This window comes from Typha angustifolia, chromosome 6 (assembly GCF_048772165.1).
Source record: "Typha angustifolia cultivar Huaian chromosome 6, ASM4877216v1, whole genome shotgun sequence".
Taxonomy (NCBI): Eukaryota; Viridiplantae; Streptophyta; class Magnoliopsida; order Poales; family Typhaceae; genus Typha; species Typha angustifolia.
In genome coordinates, this window is record NC_133244.1 from 8,617,454 (window position 1) to 8,641,321 (window position 23,868).

The 23,868-nt window shown below is 39.6% G+C and overlaps 6 protein-coding genes across 7 annotated transcripts; 1 reads left to right on the forward strand and 5 right to left on the reverse strand.

The window, feature by feature from the left end:
- Nucleotides 1-250: 250 nt before the first annotated feature.
- Nucleotides 251-945, reverse strand: LOC140761194 (uncharacterized). The gene has a single exon (XM_073098414.1). The coding sequence runs from the start codon at nt 776-778 to the stop codon at nt 404-406; it is 375 nt and encodes a 124-aa protein (XP_072954515.1). The 5' UTR covers nt 779-945; the 3' UTR covers nt 251-403.
- A 690-nt stretch (nt 946-1,635) lies between these two features.
- On the forward strand, nt 1,636-4,185 carry LOC140761456 (probable protein S-acyltransferase 1). 2 transcript variants are annotated; one of them, XR_012104574.1, is made up of 6 exons: nt 1,636-1,932; nt 2,116-2,331; nt 2,415-2,723; nt 2,869-3,102; nt 3,342-3,976; nt 4,066-4,185. XR_012104574.1 is itself a non-coding variant. In XM_073098784.1 (5 exons), exons 1-5 carry the CDS (start codon nt 1,870-1,872, stop codon nt 3,819-3,821), a joined length of 1,302 nt encoding a protein of 433 aa, XP_072954885.1. In that variant the 5' UTR covers nt 1,636-1,869; the 3' UTR covers nt 3,822-3,981. The 2 variants fall into 2 exon arrangements, 1 of the variants encoding a protein (XP_072954885.1); XM_073098784.1 differs by lacking the exon at nt 4,066-4,185 and having other exon boundaries at nt 3,342-3,981.
- Nucleotides 4,186-5,259: 1,074 nt separating this feature from the next.
- LOC140761298 (uncharacterized) lies at nt 5,260-6,292 on the reverse strand. Its single transcript, XM_073098570.1, has 2 exons — nt 6,170-6,292; nt 5,260-6,106 (listed from the first exon to the last, which is right to left on the reverse strand). Exons 1-2 carry the CDS (start codon nt 6,290-6,292, stop codon nt 5,588-5,590), a joined length of 642 nt encoding a protein of 213 aa, XP_072954671.1. The 3' UTR covers nt 5,260-5,587.
- An 890-nt stretch (nt 6,293-7,182) lies between these two features.
- LOC140761723 (uncharacterized) lies at nt 7,183-11,820 on the reverse strand. Its single transcript, XM_073099169.1, has 2 exons — nt 11,583-11,820; nt 7,183-10,001 (listed from the first exon to the last, which is right to left on the reverse strand). The coding sequence occupies exons 1-2, from the start codon at nt 11,587-11,589 to the stop codon at nt 7,894-7,896; spliced, it is 2,115 nt and encodes a 704-aa protein (XP_072955270.1). The 5' UTR covers nt 11,590-11,820; the 3' UTR covers nt 7,183-7,893.
- Nucleotides 11,821-14,476: 2,656 nt separating this feature from the next.
- On the reverse strand, nt 14,477-18,430 carry LOC140761049 (uncharacterized). Its single transcript, XM_073098227.1, has 2 exons — nt 18,271-18,430; nt 14,477-17,089 (listed from the first exon to the last, which is right to left on the reverse strand). Exon 2 carries the CDS (start codon nt 16,971-16,973, stop codon nt 15,006-15,008), a length of 1,968 nt encoding a protein of 655 aa, XP_072954328.1. The 5' UTR covers nt 16,974-17,089; nt 18,271-18,430; the 3' UTR covers nt 14,477-15,005.
- Nucleotides 18,431-19,514: 1,084 nt separating this feature from the next.
- LOC140761724 (calmodulin-3) lies at nt 19,515-21,932 on the reverse strand. Its single transcript, XM_073099170.1, has 2 exons — nt 21,772-21,932; nt 19,515-20,238 (listed from the first exon to the last, which is right to left on the reverse strand). Exons 1-2 carry the CDS (start codon nt 21,845-21,847, stop codon nt 19,865-19,867), a joined length of 450 nt encoding a protein of 149 aa, XP_072955271.1. The 5' UTR covers nt 21,848-21,932; the 3' UTR covers nt 19,515-19,864.
- Between the last annotated feature and the right edge of the window lie 1,936 nt (nt 21,933-23,868).

Sequence of the window (23,868 nt, forward strand, 5' to 3'; positions counted from 1 at the left end):
CAGACTGACCTTGCTTCATTATATCATATCGTTCCAAGAACAACTTACCTATTTGTATCACTACAAATTCACAAAATTACTGCGCCATAATATGCTAAAATGACTACAAATCCAAGTAAGCCAACTTCAAGGTTTGTTATCCGATAAAATATTACTTATTTAACACAGCGGACAACTTTTTCTGCAGGCGACCCAACTAAAACGCAATCTGACCCAAATCTACGAACATTGCATAATTCCAAGAAAGAAATTCATATGAAGAAAAGAATCAGAACAAATTTACTGCCGATGTGTCAAGAAAATTACACGGAAAAGAATCAAGAGTAATACAATGGAGCTCTCTGCAACCCTTCATACAACAAGCACCGAGAGATCAGGAAAGCAAACATCAAGGGCCGGTTCTTCAAAGGAAGCCGAAGAGGACGGCGAATCCGAGGACGATGAGCCACACGATGTGAACGAGAAGAAACGCCTGGCCGGAGACGACGCCGGTGCCGCCATTCCCGACCTGGCAGAACCCTTTCTTGGCCACGCGCACGCCGGCGCAGGCTGCGTCGGGGCACCCGCACCAGTACGTGACGCCGTTCGCGCCGCAGACCGGATCCGGCCGGAAGCAGTTAATCGGACAGGAGATGGGATAGCCGCCGTCGGATTGGGCGGGGCAGGGGTCGTCGTCTTCCTCTACGCCGCCGCCGACGACCGAAGCTAGGTTTTGGGAGAAGGCCACGGGGAAAAGGACGAGGAGGGAGAGGAGTAGGAGAGACCGGGATACGGCCATGGAGGGCAAGGGGAAAGAGAGGTCGCCGGAGATTGGTGGAGGTAAACCAAACCCTAACCCTAACCCTAACCCTAAATTGGAAATTTTCTCGAAGGGAAGGGAAGGGAAGGGAAGGGAAGATGGATGTAGGTGGAGTGGTTTGCCTTCCAGAAAGTAGTAATCGGATTCGTTGCGTTTGGGTTGGCACTTGTCTATCTCGGATCGGATCGGGTCGGGTTGGATCGGGTCGTATGTGGGGTCCGCTCGCCTGCCGTCGATTGATTGGCGTGGAGTTGGTGGCCAACTCATCCTCTATTTGAATTCTTCTAACATGCATTTTTTTTTTCATTTCACACCCTATCATATTTATATAGAATCTTAGATCTTTCCTTTATTTTTAATTTCTCACCACTTAGATTGTTTTTCTGAAAATCGTGGTATTTTGATATTTTCTAAAATTGATGGGTCTAAATGAAAATAGTTAAAAATAAGGAGTAAACTTACGATTTAACCCCTGTTCTTTCGAAAAAATTACATATACTTAAGAATTATTCCCCTCCTCGCCTTAACATTTTTCAAATCTAAACCACCAAACGGAGGGAGGTATATTTTTTCTTTCTAAAATTGAACCCAAGAATCTGAACAAACGTTCTAATAATTTTAAACTATAAAGATAACTATTTTCTTGTACAAGAAAGCACCGTTAAAGCCGTTGTCTAATTTGTCTCTCTCCCGCAAAAACAGCTGCAGCAATGGAGATAGCCGCCCATTACCTGTCCTTCTTCCAACCGAAGACAAAAATCTTAATCTTATTTTATTCATCTCCCCCCTCCCCTTTTGTTTAATTTCCTTTTCTATGGAGACAGAGGAAATAAGATTAACATCCTTCGTTTGATCCAAGAGAAACCAAGAGAAAAATAGTTCGAATCACAAAGTTTAAAAAAAAAAAAAGGAAAGAGAGAGCGAGAGAGAGGGGTGAGAAGAAATAGGAGAAAAACCTTCTTCTCATTTCTTCTCACTTCTTCAATCCAGATGCTGTTTTATCTTCTCACCTCCACCTTAATTTGAATTGGGTCTTCGTTAGAAATAAGTTTTGATTCGTTCCTACATACATGGAAGGAATGCCTGCGGAGACGAGGGTCAAACGACTTTATCAAGTTTGGAAGGGAAACAATGTAAGGGTTAAGCTTTTCAATCATTTACTTTGAGTCGTTTCTATCGAGAAAAGTTTTCATAATTATCCTATTATCCATTTCGATGTGAATTAGGATCATAGAAACATAAGATGAATGGAATTTTCAAATTTATGATGCTGATATCAAGCTTTTCTTCTTACCTTTTTCTATTTTCCTCTGTAGAGGTTCTTGTGTGGCGGGCGATTAGTATTTGGTCCAGATGCAGCCTCGTTGATTCTATCCACACTACTAATCGCCAGTCCAACTATCGTCTTTTGTTACCAAGTAATAGCTAAAATTGTGATGAATAATAGGATGCCGCACACGGAGGACAGTAATTACCGACCGTCGGTTCTTGGATATCCTTTCCTACTTGTAGCCGTCGTGGTTCTAATATCGGTTAGTAACAATTGAATGCATAATGTACTGATCAAGATTGTGTTATGTATGTTTGAGGTGAAACTTTTTGATGAATAATGCAGGATTTGGTTTTCCTCTTCATGACATCTGCTAGAGACCCAGGTATAGTACCGAGAAACACACGAGCACCGGAAGCAGATGAGGTGTTTGATGTCACTACTCCATCTATGGAGTGGAACCATGGGAGAACCCCTCATTTGAGATTACCAAGAACGAAGGAAGTTATCGTAAATGGTCACTCTATAAGAGTAAAATACTGCGAAACATGTCTTCTTTACCGCCCGCCCCGTACTTCGCATTGTTCCATCTGCAACAACTGTGTTCAGAAATTTGATCACCATTGCCCCTGGGTTGGCCAGTGCATTGGATTAGTAAGTTGCCAATAAATAGAGTCATAGACTTCTTCTCTGATCTTTTCTGAAAGAGATTTCTGATTACCTTCTTCTGATCAAGAAGTAATTCCGAGAAGAAAATAGTGAACATATCGCATAATTGCTTTACTAATCTTGGCTGCAGAGAAACTACAAGTTTTTCTTCTTGTTCGTATCAACAACAACCTTTCTTTGCATATACGTCTTCACCGTTTCATGGCTGAACATTCTAAGAGAAAAGAAGAATTATGGTGGTTCTATTTGGAAATCCATGACGGGCGAGGTTGTGTCGCTTGTGCTCATTGTTTACACTTCCATAGCAGTCTGGTTTGTTGGTGGAATCACTGTATTTCACTTGTATCTGGTCAGCAAAAGTCAGGTAACTTCTTGTTCTTATTCATTGTTTTCTATTTGATTCATATATTATGTACAACATACTAACCTGTGGTCATTTCGAAGAGCTCTAGTGAAGCTGGAACTAATTTATTTTCTCCATCAGTACAGCAAAGAAGACATGCAAACTTCTAATAAGATAGATTAATTTTAAATCCATTGGAAGATTAAGATAATTATGTAAACCTTTGATAGCTTTTCTCTTAATTGCTATCCTCTTTGCAGACAACCTATGAGCATTTCCGTTATCGCTATGATAAGAGGGAGAATCCATACAGAAAGGGAATTCTTAGAAACTTTGCAGACTTGTTCTTTTCAAAGATCCCTCCTTCATTGATCGATTTCCGTTCATGGGTTCCTGATGACACAGCATTTGGATATTATCCTCCAAATATTGGAGATGTTAACATTTCCATAAAGGAGAAGTTTGATACAGAATTGGGACATACTGAAGCATTACCTGGCTATGTGGAAATCATAAGTAAACTGCAAAACCTCGACTATAGCTCCATTGATGGCGACTCTATCAACGCGTCTAGGCACGAAGAAAATGTGGTAAATTCTTTTGCTCTTCCTTTTGATCAAGAATCAAATGAGAGCAGCAGAAGCGCAAAGGTAGCAGCTGTTGATGGAAAGGCCGAAGATGGAGACAAGATGGTTTCAAATGAAAGATCTAGTGAGGAGATTTGCTTGACTGATGGCTAAATTCAAATTCGGTCATGGTTCATTTTCCACAAGGACACGAGGTCATGTTCTTCAATATTCTGTCTCTGTTCACCTTTTTTCTATGTATTCAGGAAATCAGAATTAGGAGTATCAAATGAAATGATGTACGATTGACGACTCATAATGGTAGGAAGGTAAGATGCAGATTTATATAGCAGTTTATAGTGCATTGGTTAATGATAACATGTTTCAGTAAGAGTTCATGATCAATTGCCTGTTCTAGGAGGACTCTGCAGGGGCAAACAATCACAAACTATGTTCATTATATATGGCTCATTCACTTAGTAAGTACTTAGGTGTTCAGAAGTATTGAGCTGCCGGACAATCAAGGGGGGGAGTGAGGGTGGATTGGAGGAGATGACACTATCGGAGTCCGAGCAAAGCTGGAGCTGGCTAGGGAAGATATTGAGGACTCATCGGCAATCGCAGTCACGAACTATCTACGACTCTGTAGGCGTGAACAATGCTTAAGTAGATCCTTCTTCAGTCACGAACTATGTTCATTAGATAGATCCATACTTAGGTTGCCGTTCATAGCGTGTCATATTCTTCCAAAGAACAAAATCTTACATTTATTTTGTTCCTTTTTCCAGCTTTTCTAAATTCCTTTTCTTTGGAGAAAGCATGGCATTCTTCATTTGATCCAAGGGAGAGCAAGTGAAAATAGTGAAGTGAAGAGCAGCTGAATTTAATTCGAATCACAAAGTAAAAGGAAAGAGAGGTGAGAAGAAATTGGAGAAACCTTTCTTCCCACTTCTTCCATTCACATGCCCAACCTTAATTTGAATTGAGTCTACGACTTTATCAAGTTTTGAAGGGAAACAATGCAAGGGTTGGTTAAGCTTTTCTATCATTTAGTTTGGGTAATTTCTATTGAGCACTTATCATGATTATCCTGTCCATTTCGATTGCGAATTAGGATCATAGAACCGTAGGATGAATGAATATCAGGCTTTTCTTATTATTTTTCCTCTATAGATCAAGTTCAATCACCATTGCCCCTGGGTTGGCCAGTGTACTGGATTAGTAAGTTGCCAGTAAAAAGGCACTCTTCTTCGCTGATCTTTTCTGAAAGAGATTTTCTGATTACTTTCTTATGATCAGGAAATAATTCTCACAATTTAAGTATGGAGAAAATAGTAAACATATAGCACAATTATGATATATGTATATGTATATTAGATTAAACAGAAGGAAAGATGAAAGAGTGGTTCGATCAAATAGTTTGAAAAGTAAAATGTCACACAAGACTAAACTATGCCATTCAATGTCTCACAATTAAATTTGAGGATCACCAAAGAGATAACCGAAAACAAGAAGCAGCAAGAACTCTTATCATCCCTTTAGAAATCTAACACCTTCGGCATAGAAAGTTGAATCCAAATTGGTGGAGGCCAATCAAACCGATGATCGGGAGCATAACAAGGCTGGACGCTTGCATCTTCTAAGTTATATATTCCAACCATCGCGTGGCAGTGCTTTTATATCATCATTGTAGAGTAAGTCGCACACCAGTTATCAGTGAAGTAGACATGGTTGTGCTTCAGACCACGGACCTCTTTGGCGGTGAGCAAGCTGGAAGAACTTGGGCCGATGAACAGGGCTTTGCCACCCAAGCTTTTCATGGGGATCCATCTTCATTACCTCGATACGCTTGGCCTTGATATTCATGTCCTCATCAAAGTCGACTTCCCTAAAAACTAGCAGGAGATCACCTGACGACGAATCGCTCACCAGGTATAGTCTCATATACCGAAGAGGCTGCCGCGGTGAAAGACGACGTCTTGGAAGCTCACCTCGTCGTAGTAGTTCCACTTGTCCTCCCCTGACCCCGGTCGGGTGCATATGATCCTCGAAGCCAAGGTGAGGAACCCGATGACGGTGAAATCTGGGCGGCCGGCGGAGGGGCTGGAGGAGAGCACGGCCCTGATGATGGAGTTGCCCCGAAATTCGGCGGGGGTCAAGTTGCCGGGGGAGTTGCCGTGCCAGCCGAAGTAGGAGTAGGAGTAGGAGGAGACCGAGCCGTCCGGAGCGTAGTTGGCGCTGACGTTGGGGAGGGTGGTGATGGAGGGGAGGGGAATCTCATGGCCGGTGATGGGGTTGAGGAGGGAGAGCTCGCACAAGGGGTCGAGGACCGCGAGCCAACCGAACTGGGAGCCGACACAGTACTTGCGGCGGAGATTGGGGACGGGGAGGGTGTAGGTGATCCCGTCGGGGATGTTCAGGAAGGTGAAGCGCTCGCCGTCGTCGCCGGCGAGGAGGAGCTAGGGGAACTGACGGGATGCAGTTGCCACGTCTCGGACGAAGGTCGCCCACGACCGGCACACCTGGCGAAACTTCACGTACTCGATCACCGTCAGTTTCGTCGACACCAGGCCGAGGACATCGCAAGGCAGGTCTCTCCAATCGCGACAACCTCCCATAACCGCCGCTGGTACACACGACCGCATTGTTATATATATATATATAGGCTTAGCTTGAAGAAGTCTAGACAGTTTGGGATTGGTCTGGCTTGACTTGAATAATAGATTTTGTTTAGCCTAGCTTTTATTTGGTTTAGCTCAAGCTCGATTCAACTCAGCTTTTAACTTCAGCTCAATTTAGGCTTAGGTTTAGTCTGGATTGACTTGAGTTAAGAATCCCAATCTAGGCATAAAATTAATTTCAAACTGAGCTTAAGCTGTAGTCCGGTTGCTCGACCTCTCGACTTATTTACACCTCTTAAAATAAAAATAAAAAAAAATTATTTAAAACTTTGTATTTTTGGTTTACGCTGTATTTAATATTTACTATTTGAATCCTATATTTTACTAAATATTTATTTATAGCATCACTTTGTTGTTAGGTCTAGGTTTTAATTAGAAATTTGATGTAAAATGATCAAAGTTAGCCACTGTAAACCTGTTAATCAAACTCACATTCGTAAATCACAGGTTATACCCCTTGATGTTATGAATGAATAAATATATGGAATCGTTCCTCATATATATTGCTACCTGTGAGAGAAGTTCCTACGCTACAAGGCAATGGTGATGGTATTTATTAATCAATGTTAAGAACTACCTCCCTCACGCTTGACTCATTGTCTTGGATTTCTTTTTCTTTTCTCTTTTTCTTTTTCTTTTGTCAGATATTGTGGTCTTAAAGTGAGCAGCAGCAAGAAAGTATAGTCTTCGTCATATTAACATCGATCTTCAAACAATATATGAAGCAAGAATGCAGAGGTGAAGAGAAGACAAACATGTCCCTAAGATATACGAGTTCTTTCTAATCATCTCATGGGCAAGAGGAGAATCAACAAAATTATCTTCCTTAAACTCGCATCACAAAGAAAGATCGGTAAAGAAAGATAAACATTATATATATATATATATTAGAGAAAGAGGTCTAAAACAATTGCGAGTTCAGAAATAAAGAACCAGGCACCAATGTATACAGATGGATCTTATGTCCACTGAATGATTCACTCTTTTTGTGCACAAAACGGTTCCACCACAGCACCACCAACAAATAACTACAACCACTCCCTTTCCCAATACAAATAAATAGTTAAGAAGAAAATTAATCAACAAAAACAGATCTCAATATCTAATGCAGAAAACCTATCAGGTCGTTTAAGAATCTAACTGGAGACCCACAAAACTAATGGAACTGATTGGTTACAGATGGAAGTTGAGCTTCATCCCTGGAGCAAATTTGGACTTTTTGGAGTCCACAATGAGACCGTGGTAAAGAAATGAGGACCAAATATCTCAAAATGCAGTGACATTAAGCTCCATCAAGTAGTAGCTCATCGAATCCTCGTTCAAAAAAATTCACTTTAACTTCCTCCTTGAGTGACATTCCACAGTTGTTCTCATCGGATATCCGACTGAAGGAATCTCAGGGCTCAATATCTACTTGACGATTATTCTGGAATGTTCTCAGTTTGTTTGAAACACCAAGTATGCATCCAAAATAAACAGTAAAAGCATCTGCAAATGATGACCCAAAGAGTGACGACTGTTCCAAATAAGAGCAGGTTCTCCAACTCAATCTGATTATTGAAATTTTAATTTGACGTATCAATCTCCTTCCCATGGTCTTCATTAATTGTTCTCTTCAGCCTTCTCAACCATATCTCATAGTCCAATTGGTAAGGAGTCCCACAGAGGCTATCAACATAATCAGCAAAGGCTTTAAGCACAGCTGAGATGTCTCCCAGCTTCTGTTGTATGACTCTTCTGGACCATGACAACTCCCTCCATTCTAGTGCCCCTTCAACTGAGTTCAACTCTGGGGGGACCCCGCCACATGAAAAATAAAGTAGATATATTAAACTCTCTGCATCAGATGCTGCGCATAGTTTTCCTTCCTGAAGAGCATATGTAGAGGAGAAGAGTAGATTCATGGACGGGCGATCCTTTTCTTCCAGAACAGCATGACCCCACCCAATAAGTACAAAAAAAGGATGCTTCGCACCATTGCTTACACAGATCACATTTTCAGGGCGAATGTCGCCGTGCCTGATTCCAGCTGAGGAAGCAGCAGCAAGAGCAGACAAGCAGTCATAGCAGCATCTCAGAGCTTCTTCAGGGCCAAACAAGCCGTTTCTTATAAGATTAGAAACAGTCTGACCAACAGGAGAAGTAACTAGAATTGGGGTACCACACCATGGATGATCACATCTTCCACCAGTGTTAGCCTTTTCACATTGGTCAGGGTGAATCATGCGCCCTGATGCAACAACTTGAGGTAAATATTTGCTGGATAAACCTCTTTGTTTCATCTGGATTAATATCTTAGTCTGTCTCTGAACTTGGTACCATGAATTCATATCCTCCCATGCAGGTTCCAAATGGGAAGGATTGGACCCAACATACAACAAATGCGTCCTTCCTGGTTCTTCTACAGGAGTGGCACTGTAAATAGGAAATCCACAATCAATTAAAATTTCATTGATTTGGAAACCCTTCTGCCAACTTGAATCTTCCATCCATAAGACCGACCCTATTTCAAGCTTCAAAGTTTCCTCAGGTTCAACTTTTGCAGATTCTTCATGCACTTCCACAATTTCAGGGGAATGACTGCGTTGCTGGAAGCGGAACAGGCCATTTCCATTAACACGCGGATCTACCAATTGTCTTTCTGTTCTACGACTCTGTAGGCGTGAACTATGTTCAGTAGATAGATCCTTCACCGAGTACTTAGGTGTTCCACAAAACTGAACCATAGAGTGGAAAGTTGCTAGGAGAACTTGGAGAGTACCGATATCTCCCCAATTAGCATTTCCAAGCTTGTTCCAGATTCTATCAACCGGAGAAACAAAAATTCTGGCATGCATTTTGATCCATTCAGCGGCACACTCATAGACATTATTAACATCAAAATCCAACTTGTTCACATCCCCTACAACTTTTATCACCCCTCCATATTGTGAATCAACAAGAAGCACATAAACACAATTTGAATTGCAAAGAGAAGTCGATGATCTGCTAAGGCTTCGTGAGAGCAGAACACGAAGAGCAAAGAAAAGAGCTTCCCCCAAAGCAGAGTGAGAAGGCTGCTGATCATTCTGCACTTGGAGACTGCCAATGTCAGGCCTCAACAAAGCTAGTTCCAGAATCTGATCCCATTTTCCATGTGCATGCCGACTACCACTTTTTAGCAATATAGCTGTTGCACATATCCCTTCAACTTTCCTACTGGATATAGCCTTCTCAGCAGGATAAAATTTGGAGCTTGTGCTATGTATACATGCAACTGACAAGGGCATAGGCGCATCAGAACCCCAAAAGGTCTCCCACAAGCCCTTCATACCTGCATGTAAAAAATCTTCAATTGCAAGGAGTGCAGTAGCTTCGACAGCATCAGATGTTGATGCATAAAGAGCAGTTGGCATCCGCACTAACTGTTGAAAAGAAACACCTTCTAGAGCATAATCAAAGTTCTGCAGTTCAGTGAGCTCAAAAGGAACATCAAATGCAGGTTTCCTGAATCCTGATTCTTCAGATGTTCCTGAGAACCAATCTTGAAGATTCTCATTCAGAATTTCACTATCCACAAATTTGCGAAGAAAGTCCTTGCAACTTGAAGACAATGAACCACGCTGCCGACTTCGCAAGGATATGCTAGACCTTTTTGTCCCAGATCCAATTGATGTACGATCAGGGGAACCACCTGCTAGGCCACGAAAATGAATTTTAAGGCTTAAATTGTAAAAGCACCAGAAATGCACTAATGAAATGAAGATGACAGACAAGCCATAAAGATGGAATACAATGGAATTACAGAGAAGAACATGTTTCCCTCGTAAACTGGTAGCTATAATATTTTTCAAATAAAAATGACGAAGCTATGAGTTTACCCTTATTGTTTATGTGTTAAATCTGTCAAAGAGGACCACAATAGTTTCAGAAAGAGAACCCCTCTTTTCATCATAGCCTTTAGAAATTAATATGACATCAACCTGCACAACATTTTTTATCTTCTATCTGCAATTAAGTTCTCTAACAAGGGAAGATATGAAAAAAAAAGGACAGCAGCATACCCATGTGACAATACGAAGAGAAGAAGGCAACAGTAAACTGCTATAATTTGCATGGCTCACTGGCCTCCAGTCATATGCAATGAGACTTGGAGAAACTTGGGTAGAAGATGGGGAATATAAATCAGGGCTCACTTGCCGCTATAGAATCTCACTAAATATAAATTAACTCCTTTCTCCCTGATTATTATCCATCATATACGGCATTGCATATCCAGGTGGAAACATCGATGGTAAATATTTACCGATCAACAAAACCAACTCTTTCAATCATATCATAAAGGAAACCAAGTGCGTTGTGTTAATATAATCTCAGCACAACAGTTACAATAACCAATTAACCTAGCCACATCCAGCTAGAAACTTGCCCAATTTTAGAGACGGCTGAAGCCAAAAATTTAAATATAGTTCACTTTAGCTACTAGTCAATTAACCCAGCCACATCCACTTTTGTCAACCAAAAAAAAAAAACCCTAGCCACATCCAGCTAGAAACTTGCCTAATTTTAGAGACGGCTGAAGCCAAAAATTCAAACATATTAGAAGATTGGCGAGCTTTAAATGTCCCTTCCTCCCTTTGCAATTCGCTTAGTTCATACAATTAAGAGATTCATGGTGACACCAGAAAAGTCAAGAAGCTAAAGTAAACTATTATTTAACCAGACATGAATTGTGATTCGGTAAACAAAAATTTCTTTGCTGTTCTAATTCAAGTTTTATTAGAAGCTCTCAAATCAATAACAGATACGATTGTCAGGGTAGAACTTAACCAGCAGATCAAGATAGTACGCAATCATAAAGACAAATACGATCAAAATCTAAACCCCACCAAACTCTTTGCACTCCAAGCTTTCCATTTAGACAAAACAAAGAAAAGGAAAAGCAAACCCTAGCTCTCAATCCCACCAAACCCCAGAATTCAGAACCCAATTCAACTCCAAAAGCACAACTTTCCCCAACCCAGAACGCGCCGGAACCATAAAATAACAAAAAGAAAACTCCTTTTTAACTACAAAACACCGAAAAAAATCATGGACCCATCAAGGAGAACAACAGATCCAACGAAGAACTCAATCCCAACCCAAAACGAGACAGACCCAGAAGATCATTTCTCAAAGAACAAAGACTGGGATGGAAAAAAGTTGCAATCTTTCCCACAGTAAACTCGATTTTTCCTCCAAGAAAAGCACGAAATGAGGCTTGGATTGGTTTTACCTTCCATTTACGCCTACGATTTAGCTTAGGGATCTCCTTCTTCTTCTTCCTCTTCTTCTCCTCCCTCTCCTTTCTTCGAGAAAGAACATTCGTCGTCGTCGGCCGCAAAGATTATTCTTCTCTTCCTCTCTCTCTAAAAGAGTAAACTGCCGCTCCTCTTTCCTTTCTCTCTCTAGCTCTCCGCCTTCACGCCGTGGACTTTTTATTCTCTCCTCTTCGTCTCCTCTCCTCTTTTTCCCTCTCTGTACGCTTGCTCGTGACGGCTTATTTGGTGATATAGCGGTGAGATAAGATGAGATGACACGAGTTAATCAATTGGCCATTTTCTCCTTTTTGTATCTTATCGCGATAGTTGGAACATTCGGATAGATAAATAGATAGATAGTTATACTCGTATTTTGTTACTCACTGTTATTATACCCCATATATTCTAATGTGTCATTAATGCTAATCACGGTGATGTTCATAAAAAAGAATTTAAACTCATAATATCTCTCATAATGTTATATATATATATATATTTTTAAAAATTTCTCCTAAAATATGAAGCGAATATAATTGAGCATTATTATTAAAAAATTAGAGTTGGAATAAGATCGAATTCATAATGCCCAAGAAAATAATATGTTATTACTAAGGTACTTCGATTTATGCGGTAGAATAAAGATAAATCCTGTCGTTTGTGTTTGTTTCTACCGAATAAATAATATTTATCCGGTCTATTTAGTACATAATTACCCAAATTAGGTAAATAAAGTTAGTAAAAAAGAATAATAATTTCCGGCGAATTTACCCAGAATAGCGTGGGATAATGGCCCACCTGCCGTCTCCTACTATCTCGCGATAAATAAGGAGAGAATTTCTCCGCCGCAACAATCGCGAGAAATAGAGGAGAAACCAATCCGAGTCTTCTCGTGCTCTGTTTAGCATTACGACCTTATTTTTTTCCCCCTTTTTTATTTTCCTCTAAAATACTACGGAGTAGTTATAACTACACCCACGACTATTGCTAGTTTACTCACAAAGGGTAATCACGTAATATTCTGAATTAATTAGATCGCATGATTGATACGAATGCTGGAATATAGTGGGTGAGATTATCTCGATTGGTTCCTTTAGTATTATTATTATTAATTGTTTTAATGAGCCATAGAATTCAATGTAGAAAAACTCTTGGAAATTAAATGTTGGTGAAGACTAAACACCAACATCCTCTGCAGGCACTCCTACATCAATCCACTTGGGAGTTGAGAATTGGTTGAATAAGTCTCAGTTTGAGGTTTTAAAGCTTGCAGAATTATAAATGATGACAGAGTAGTGAGTACCAATTAATTTCTAGAATAAATTATAAATGTACCCTTGCCTTTTTTTAATATAATGCAAACTAATGGCATCTTTGATTAAAAGCCATGCTATGCTGACCAACATTTTATAAACATTCTAAAAAGGGTGTTTAAGCATAGCAATTTTGGTTATGAGACCATGAAGTTATGAGATTGAATTCAATTAAGCACATAAGATGAATAAATTTATACATACATGAACTGTATCTATAGGTGGGATAGTTGGCCTCAACTTTTGAGTGAGTTGAGGCATAGGAATGCTTGCCATACTTGTTTGCCATTATCTTGGGTGGATTTCAGCTGTCTTGCACCAATGGTTGTTGGTTGATTCTAGGAAGATGATGAACAGTAACCCCCAATCTTCTGCACTCCTAGGTTGTAATGTGATCCATCAAAAGTTAATGATATATCTAATAGCTTAAGCTACTTGCCATCATACTGCCCCTAAAACTAATCAAGTTTGTGTGATGTTAAACCACCACAATTACCATGTTCTATCTAAAGATTAAAGATTAAAGATTATAGAAGCTCTAATGCTTCAGCACTTAGTAGCTTCGTCACCAGACCATTCTTCCAAATGAGTAGGACTACACACAAACACACTCTCTGTTGCATACTGCCATTAAAGTATCCAAAAGTGCCTCCTCTGCCTCCCATGCTTGTGAGCAGGTAATGTGAGGGATTCATCATAATGCTAAGTGACATCCATGAATAACAATTCATGGCATGTTGCTGGGACCATTATGAGATCAGAGAGGTCTCTTTTGCCACCCATAGGCAAATGCTTATTAGTCCAGATAGTGTCTCTATGTGTTCTCAATTACCCACCCTATCCATCCAACAACTTTGGTTATGAAGCACATGCCCAGATTTTTCTTTATCATTCAAAGCAAGATATTACTCTTTTTAACTTTAGTTTGTGGATCTAGTTGTTGATCTAAATGTGGGTAATTAGTTTAATTGACGAGAAGAAGAAAGTATGATCCACTTTCTTGTGGCATCGCTTTGATTTAAGGACAAGACATGATAGCTGAATTGCTGTGAGATATGGATTTTTCATTAGGGTAATGTTGGTAAGCTATTAAAAATGGAGTTATAATGTTAATTCTATAAAATCTCTTTACTTGGGCTGCAATCATTTTCTTTGCCAATCCTAGTTTTCCATGTTGTTAAGATGAAATCTATATAAGTTCTATCACTTGTTTTGGTAGGCCCTTCAACACATACGTAGAATGTACTATCTTATTTGCTATACATACTCAATATATATATCAACTTAATAAACAAAGTACGTGAAAATTAGTACGAGGCATCACAAAAAATGAATCAGAACAACTAGAACACACGTATATCTCCATGTTTAAATTTCTGAGACTTTTCTTTGGCAAAACTTAAGAACCAAGACTATTCACACTAACACAATCATAAGAGTTGAAACATAAAATACAAACCCAGAACAAGAAAGTATGCTTCAAAGCTAGAATGGATATTTATAGACGAAGCAGCCAACCAAAAATAATAATTCTGAACCCCAACTAATGATAATTTACACACCAAACTACAAGTAAGCACTTTCAAATAGAGACATTTTATAACAATAGATGTCAACAAAAGGGATACGCCGCAAAAAACTTATTTCTTAGCTTACTGACATGCTTATGCACCATTCTTCGCATTACACAAGGTCTAAGACGGCGTCTAGCCGTATCACCAATACAAACAAAATATTGAGAAATCTTTTATCTGATAGTCTAAAATCAGAATATATGTTGAGTACAGAGATCCGAGTGTAAGATGTCACTAGAAATAAATATCCAGTGCATCTACTACAGTAATCCTAGTCTCTCTGTTCCTTGGGACAATAAAGTGATACTGCAAAACAAAAGTATAGTTCTGCAGGTTTTAACAAGGTCTTTGCATCAGCTCATTAGGGGAGTTGTGGATTCACGGGTGCAGCACAAAAAATAGTTCTCTTCAATATGATGTCAGCAACTTGTGACCAGTAAAATGAACTGGACTGTCAGGTCTGGATAGCCTTCAATAGAGGCCTTTGCATCATTGAATAGTACCTACCAACGCGCTATTCAGCATTTTTCTTGCTTCTGAAGCTCTCCTTCATTGAGGCAAACTTCTTCTTGCACTGTATTACAGTTTTACCAGGAACAGCAGCAGCAACACGCTCCCAACGTTGGGTTACTTCCTTTGGAAAAGCTTTAAGGGCCTGAATAAGAGCTCTTTCTTGAGTTTCAGACCAGCTGTCCTGCTCGGTGCTAGAAGATGCTCCATTGGGAGCTGAGACAACTCTATCTTCTGATTTTTGGTTGGTCATATCAGTGGTTACAGACTGCACAGGAGCCCCAGGAGATGCATTGGCAGTTCCCTTAGCAGGCAGACCTGTTTCTAGTCTGGTCGAAAGAGGTGAAGAAATGGATGGTGCTGGTTTCCTTTTCTCAAGAAAAGAATCAAAAGCTTTTGTGGAATCGGGCTTCTGGAGAAGCACAGTCTTCGTGGCCTTGAGAATCTCTTCAACTGATCTTGCAGTACCAATATACTCTGAGATAACCTCCCATCTCCTCGCTGTTCCCTTCGGATACTTCTGCATACCTTTCCTTAGCATCTCAATCTCTTCCTTTCCCCAGGGTTTTTCTTTTTTCTCGTAACTGCTTAATGAGCTGCCCTGCATGCCTTGTCCTACTGTGCCATTGGTTTTTAATGGTGAATTCTCAGAACCATTTACTTGCATGTCCTTTCCTTGTTTTGTACCGATCAAGCTGTCTTTATTTAAGGCCTTCTTCAGCAATCCAGCTCGTTCACCTCCATCGACACTCTCCATTTTATCACAAAGTTGCTTGAGCTGTTCAATCTCAAACGACATGCACACTGTTTCTACGTCCTCTGCTGACAGATCAAACTGGTTCTTTGAAATAGATGATGCAAGCGTACGCAAACGGGTTCTTTCTTTGCGTAGAAGTTTCTTCTCCTTTTCTTTTAACTTCTTCTGATTAAGAGCAGCTTCTGCAGCTCTTTTCTCCTCTTCCTCCTTCCTCTTTTTTTCTTCTTCTGCAGCTCTTGAAGCTTCCTCCTCTTGCAATTTTTTCGCCAAATATTTGGCCTCCTTTCTCCGCTGCTTTTCAGCCTTTTCCTGTTCCTTCCGCCTAAGGATTCTTGGATCTTTCTTGTAAGCATTGTCGACAAGAGTCCGAACCCGTGCATATTCACTCTTTCTTGCCTTCTCCTGTAGCTTTGCATTCTGCCTCTCCATCCATCTCTTGTGGTCCCGTGACTCCGCTTGCTCTAAATCATACTCATCAGCATGCGGGAACTCCCTCCAACTTTTGAAGTAATACCAAAAGTTATAGAACCTATCCACTTCTTCTAGAGGAGTAGCCTCATCTCCCAAAGAAGGAATAGGCTGACTAACAGACCAACGACCATTTCTCATAAAAGCTGGACCAAAAACTTTAAAGAACTCTTGTGGAGCACAATCAGTTGGGATATCATCATCAAATTCATCTGTCGAGTCATAAATCCTTCTCTTGACAGGATCTATTAGAGCCTCATAAGCTTCCTGAATAGCTTTGAAATGGCTTTCTATCTCATCCTTCTTTGCTTCTTTTGCCTCTTCTGTTTCTTCAGCCAGAAGAAGAGCAGCTTGCTTATCTGGATGATGCTTCAAAGCCATTTCCCGGTAACTCTTTCTTATTTGTTCCTCAGTAGCTAAGAACCGCAAATTCTCCAAGCCCAAAAGTGCATAATGGTCCTGTTGTTTACTTCCAGCAGACTTCTTCTTGCCTTTACTGCTGTAGGAATCTGAAGATTGGTTATAAGCTTGACCTCTGTCATCCGATGAAACACTCTGATCATCTGCTTCAGCATCTTCTTCCTCCCCAAAGCCAAGAAGCTTAAGTGCAGCGAAATGAAATGCATGACCAGCAGGTTCAAAATTGATTGCCTTAACAGGGAGACAATTTGATGACACGTACACAGGCTCTCCATTTAGGATCTCAGGAGAATATGTGATCAATAAACAGCTCTGACGGGTATCCATCACGCTAAAAGGAAAGTTGACTAGAACTTCAAGATATATCACAATGTGAACAGAAAACACCCTAGGATAATCAACAGCCCTTAGACTTCACACCTGATGATCCTCTGATACCCAAACTGCACATTATTGACAATTAGCTAATTAGAAATTATACATAAATCATATCTGAATGAAATAGGCATGCAACAAAGAGAGATACAAAGAAACATAAGTGATTTAAATTTCATCAATAGTAAAAAAATATTTATGGGCAAATTAATATATACAATCTTTGAAACTTTATTGTTAGACCACATGGCCACCTGTATATGTGTCTACAACTGCATATGTGCAGTATGGTGGCTCTACCACCCGCATATTAGAGACGGTTCTCAACCATTGCTACATACTATTATCACATATAATTGCTCAATGTCAGGTACACCGAACACCACATACTCTGAGTGCTGCTAAAGGGAGAGAGCGAAGGTTCAGGGCTTCAGGCAAAGCCAATTTGGGCTTGAGCCACTTGCTCTCCCACTCCCAACTCACCTGCCCCTAGCTTTATATCATCCACCTAGCTAAAACTGCACAGACCCAGACCCACACATCAAATGGCCCGAATTCATATTGTAAGAGTATATCTTCATATCAATCCAGCACAAAGAAAATTTTTTAGGTAAAAGATATTTGCAATTACTTTGAGAAATCAGCATAGTCCCCAATATTACATCATAACTTCATAAGCTGTTGAGCCCGTATCAGAACTTGTAGATCCACAATCAAGCTCTATATACGAGAGAGAAAAATCCTAACCTATTTAATTATAACTCTTATTTCACATCCAAAGGATTTCAACTCCGTGAATCAAAAGGGAAAAAGGCTATCAAGTAGCAGAAACAAACTACAATAGGTGCAGCATACTAAACCGGATGCCAGATTCTTGAAACTAAAACCCAAACGAAGAACATGCCATTATGGATTCTCAAGTTGAATAGGTCGCGAAACAAACTTATCCATCCATGTTCATAACCAAAAGCCTAACCAACAAGTCCTAAACCTCACTACTTCTAAGATGATCCAGTAAGTTGGGAAAAGACAAAACCAGGAGAAACACCATAGAGAAGTAAAAATTAACAACCTATACAACTATTGAATCCGAAACCAAAGGGTATAACTAAAATCTCCACAGCTAATATAGAAAGACTATAGAAGAAACACAGGAAAGAAAAAAAAAAAAAAAAAACGTTCTTGCGACGAAATAATCACCAAAAATTACGAAATTAGAGCCAAAATTCGTGCGCAAGAAAGCGGATACCTGGATGGGAGGATCGGGTGATCGAATAGGAGGAAGGAGGCGAGAAGAGGAGGACGTGCTCGTGTGGATGTGTGAGAAGCAAGGAGGAGGGGCGACCTAAAACCTAAAAGGGAGTAATGGAAGGCGGCTATCTATCGTCGGATGTGTTTAGGGCTACGACCGGGTCGGATTGGGGTATTCGCAGATCCGAATAAGAGTTTGTTATCATTTAACACCCTACAATATGGAAAGAATTTTATAACTTACACCCTATTTGTTGCCCTTATTTTCATGAATACCCTGTTCATATTTTAATTTTATTTATCTCAGAAATATCCTTCATAAATTTATATATTTTATTTTCGGTTCAATACGTTCATTCTAAAATCACTTTACCTCTCTAAATTTATTTTATATAATTGAATTCGTGTTAAAATAAAAAAGGCATGAAAATTATGAATTTTGGTTGAAAATTTTAATAATTATAATTAAGTAAAAAGTGCGAAGAGGTACAACCATACAAAACAAAGTTTGACATGGAGAAAATTGCATTTAAACCTTTGTTCTTTTCTATTTCTGAAAGGTGACTGAAATGCATAGTTAAAATTTGAATATTCTGATAATAAAGACAAACAATAGGGTGTAAATTATAAAACTGTCTTGATATTTGTATAACTGCTGAAAGTATCACTGCCCAATCAAAAAAGGCCAAGTATCGTGACACCCTGCAAAAGATCTGCTGCTCCCGCGGAACAAATGGGCGCATGATTTGGTGATGAAGCCATAATCTGATTAAGAAACTATACTAAATTATATGTCAGTAGTTTCTAGAAATTTTTATTTAATTGATTACTTCTTCGACAAAGAATAAAGTCCTATGCAATTTCTATCAAATTCGAATTCACTGTTTCATTTCCTTCATAATTACCCAGCTTGACATCTTTCTCAATCCAGCGTTACGTCTATAATATAACTCTTGCAGTTCTAGTTGGTTCTTAAGATTGATTTCGAGTAGGTTTGTAGAAAATCTAAGGTGGAATTATAGAGCCTGTAGTATGTATTCGGGATAGCCAAAGAAAAACTCACAGGGCAACTTCATTTATGTCAAGATAGTAGAGTGACACAAAGATAATGTCGTCTGTAGATTTTGGGCCATAATTTCTCGAGTGAGGTGAGGGATTAATTTCTCAATAAATAGAGCATTTATCGCATTTATAATGAAGAGGGAAAAAGGAAAACGGAGACATCCAGTGAATGTAGTAGTAGGTAACACAAGGAGAAAGGAAATATATTTTAACAAATTTGAATCATCCAAAAGGGCAGCTCAATGTTTCAATCTGGAGTAGACTTGAAGAAAGAAAAAAAAAAGAGAGCCTAGCATGAAAACCCAAGCCCAAATTCTGAAGGAAATGGAAGAACAAGAAAGAGAAATTACAGGAACCCAAATAATGCAGGACAATTCACAACCAACCAACCAACCAACCAACAAGATCTTGTTTCTTTTTTGCCCCCTTTCATAAGTTCATACTAAAACTAACCAAATTACTACCTACAAGATAGGGACATGAGGGATAATCAAGTTGTACTACTGAGGGAGAAATTCTTGGGGATTTGCTCACTTGGCCATCATGACTTTGACAAACTCATCGTAGTTAATCTGGCCATCGCCATCGACATCGGCCTCACGGATCATCTCATCAACCTCCTCATCAGTTAGCTTCTCGCCGAGGTTGGTCATGACATGGCGGAGCTCAGCAGCAGAGATGAACCCATTCTGGTCCTTGTCAAAGACGCGGAAGGCCTCCTTGAGCTCTTCCTCAGAATCGGTATCCTTCATCTTGCGGGCCATAAGATTAAGGAACTCAGGGAAGTCAATGGTTCCATTGCCGTCTGCATCTACCTCATTGATCATGTCCTGTAGCTCTGCCTCAGTAGGATTCTGCCCCAATGACCTCATCACAGTTCCAAGTTCCTTGGTAGTGATGCAGCCTGCAGGAAATTTGTCAAAATACAGAATGAATGATTTCATATCGCAAGAAAGCATTTTAATAGCATAATGTTCAGAAGAGGTTCTGCCTTAGAAGATCAATAATACATCAAAGAAGGCCTCTCTTCATACTTCTCCCTTTCAGAGGGTTAGAAATCAGATGGGTTGGTATGCTGGATTTGGGTATATAAAAATAATTATCTCCAGTTCAGGTTAAGGAGTTTTCCTGTCCAACCTATTGACAAATTTGATAAGCATGTTCCTCATGGGCGAATAAATTGGCACCTTCAATATAAGAAACCCAAGACTGAGGGCAGACAGTTTGCAGTTACCATGTAAGGATAATTTAGACAAGTAATCACAATATAAGTACTTGATTATTTTCAAAGGAGATGCACATATCAGGATAACTGGAAAGCTCATACTTTATAGAGACATATCTGACGGTCTACCACCATGACATTGATCATATACTATAAGCTTTGAATTAAAGAAACAACAAGCCGTTATTGACCAAGATAATTCAAAGTGAACAGACATAGTGCCTTCCTACTATAAAAATTTGATGATTTCTGATCATCATTAGGTCGCCCCAATCAATTACTGACAAGGAGTAGAGGATAATTGTACACGGACTAGAATAAGGAAGTATTGGATGCAATATAATGACAAGAATCCAATGATCATTAATATATAAATGCTATTTAGCATGGATATCAATGATGTCATGAATTTGCCTTGTCACCATCAAGCAGTTATTGTCAAAAGCATCCTATGTAACATTGTGTAAAATTTGTTTATGTTTAGTATGATAGAGGTGGAATGATATCTATTTCCTCTTAATCAGTTAAAATAATTTAAACATACTAATTTCCCATCAGACACTACATAAGTGGACCCATGTGTTTTAATTATAGTTGCTTGATAAACATGTTCGTGCACTGATAGACATATAAATTAGGAGGAAATGCGTATCACAAGAAAGGCCAAATTGGAGAAAGTTCATTCTTTGTGAAATACATTATTAGAACGATTTAACATAATAATCAGATGATATGAAAGTGAAAGCAGAGAGCTACATCAGATGAACCAAATCAGAAGTCAAAATCTCATCTTGCATCGAACTAATAGATATTTTGCACCTATCCTGCTGCCCATATTATACTATTAGAGGTCCAAAACCGATGAGAGGATTACCGTTGAAGAGAATAATCACGTCCCAAGATCTACCAAATTGCATTATGTCAGAATACCTAAAGTCAACATTTCGAATCTATAGATCGATTAACCCCACCAGATATTGATCTAGATCAAACAAACAGAAAAAAGGACGACAAAGAAACGGATCGGCACCACAAATCACCATGGAACCTACCATGATCAATCAAAAGAAACAAACGAAATCCTAGACGAACGATTCGATCGAATTATCCAGGTCAAGCACCCTATCGGGCAAACCGGAGCTCGATCTCGAGGGGAAAGCGAGAAGAAAAAGAACAAGGCGACGATCTAAAGAGATGGGAAGGGGATCTGACCATCTCCATCCTTGTCGAACAAGCTGAAGGCCTCCTTGAACTCCGCGATCTGCTCGCCAGTGAGTTGATCCGCCATCGAAGCTAGAGAGGGAGGGAGAGAGAGAGAGAGATCTGATCGCAGAGATAGGTGGAATAGATAGAGAAAGAGGAGAAGCGTTTCGTTTTATAGTTTGCTTCCTTCCTCTTCGGTGGCTTCATATCGGAAGTGGAACGCGGACTTTCTGATGCTTCTCTCACCGGGTGTAACTGGAACACTATCCAAATTACCTAGTTAACCTTTTCCCTCGGATTTAATTTAGTTATTTAACTATGAATCACGTATTCTGGTATTCACGTCAAGATAGTAACAGAAGAATATTAACTTACATTGATATATTATTTTTTATTAACAAAAACTCTTTCCTGTCAGTTTAACAGAAACCCCCCATTTAAAAAAGATACGAAAGAATATTTCTAAAATAATTGAGCTTGAAAAGAAAATACTCAAAAAATAAGGCATAAAATATAATTTTTCTTCTCCTTTTTGTTTATAAATTAGCAACTCAAAGTCAACTAGGGAATGATACTTTTATCCTCTCCTTATCTAAATATTCTAACTATTATTTATTTTTTTTAAATCAACTAATGCTCCAGAAACCTATTATGAGGTCAGCTGGGGGGTGGGGGGAGAGTGGCAAGCACGTCTCCGCCATATAAAACCCACTCGGGGGTAGTATTGTAATTTGGCCTTAAAGTGAGATGAGAATGAGGAGAATAAACGACTTGGCCAGTTTGCTCGTCATTCGCGGTGAGTTTAGGTGGTCGGGATTCCGCTTCGTCATCTGGTGGTAGTTTCGTAATTTTACAGGATGCCGGGGGGGGGGGGGGGAGGATTCGACGCGGTCCCTACGCTGAGCTGTGTCCATCACCGAAAGCTGACGTGACAAAGGGGTAAACGCCACGTCGGATACCGACCTGGCTGATTCGAACACAGGGAATCAGTCGGCCACCACCACATTTACTTTAAAATGCGTGCACCTCTTTATAGAAGCTTTTATAATAATTTAACACACTCAATTACCTAGTAATTATTATATAAAACAAATAGAAATTTAAAATAATTTATAGGGTGCTTAAAATTAATCATAAGAGATATTTTTTAACAAAAAAGAAAATGATAACTATAAAAAGTAGAAACTCTACAAATTAAAAAGAGGCTGCAAGCTCGTTGTCACGCATTCTTCCTCTTTTATTTGAGCTTGAGGATAAAGCCCTTAAGAGCCTGCTAATGGCCCATATGGTTTGAGAATAAGGCCCTTGTATTTTCTTTTTTAACCCTAGTTTCTTTCATCTCTGTCCATCACTATATTATATGTAAACCCATTATCAACCGTAGAATCCATAGATCTCTAATGATCACTTTCTTCTTCTTGTGGTCGCAAATCGTTCGTGGGATGTCAATTCAGAGTGAGCCAACTTTAGCTTAGGCTTAGCTCGAAATTAATTTTGAGCCTTAGAATTGGATTCAAGCTTTACTCAACTTAATTCGAACTAGATTGAGCCTAAGCCGAGCCGCAATAAGAAGAAGAAGATCAGGCTCGTGAGACAGAGTGTTGGGAGACAGATCTGCTAGAGAGCTATGTGGTGAAGGTGCTAATCTACCTTAATCCGTTAGAGATTTGTCGACACCGTGGCAGCTTGACGAGGTGGCATCACGTCGATAACTTGACGAAGGAGGACAAGACGAGGATGTGAAAATAGAATTTAAAAATTAATATTTTTTTTACTCTTTTTATACTAATCCTATCGAGTCGAGCTTGAGCAGCTCAGCTCCAGTTCAAACTCGGCTTACTATTAATTTTGAGCCAATTTCGATAGCCCATAGCCGAACCTAATTTGACTCGAATTTTAGTGGAGCCGAGTCCAAAAGCGCTCGTTTATATTGATCTAGATTCCGTGCCGATATTAACTCATCGACGTGGCTTCACTTTAAAATTCAAATCCTATCAACATGTTGGTACGATACTGTTGAAGCTAAAGGCTGAGGTGAAAGTAAGTAGAGTAGGACTGCAGGAAACCGAGGCTGCAGAGTGGAGACAACGTGCTCCCCGAAAGCTT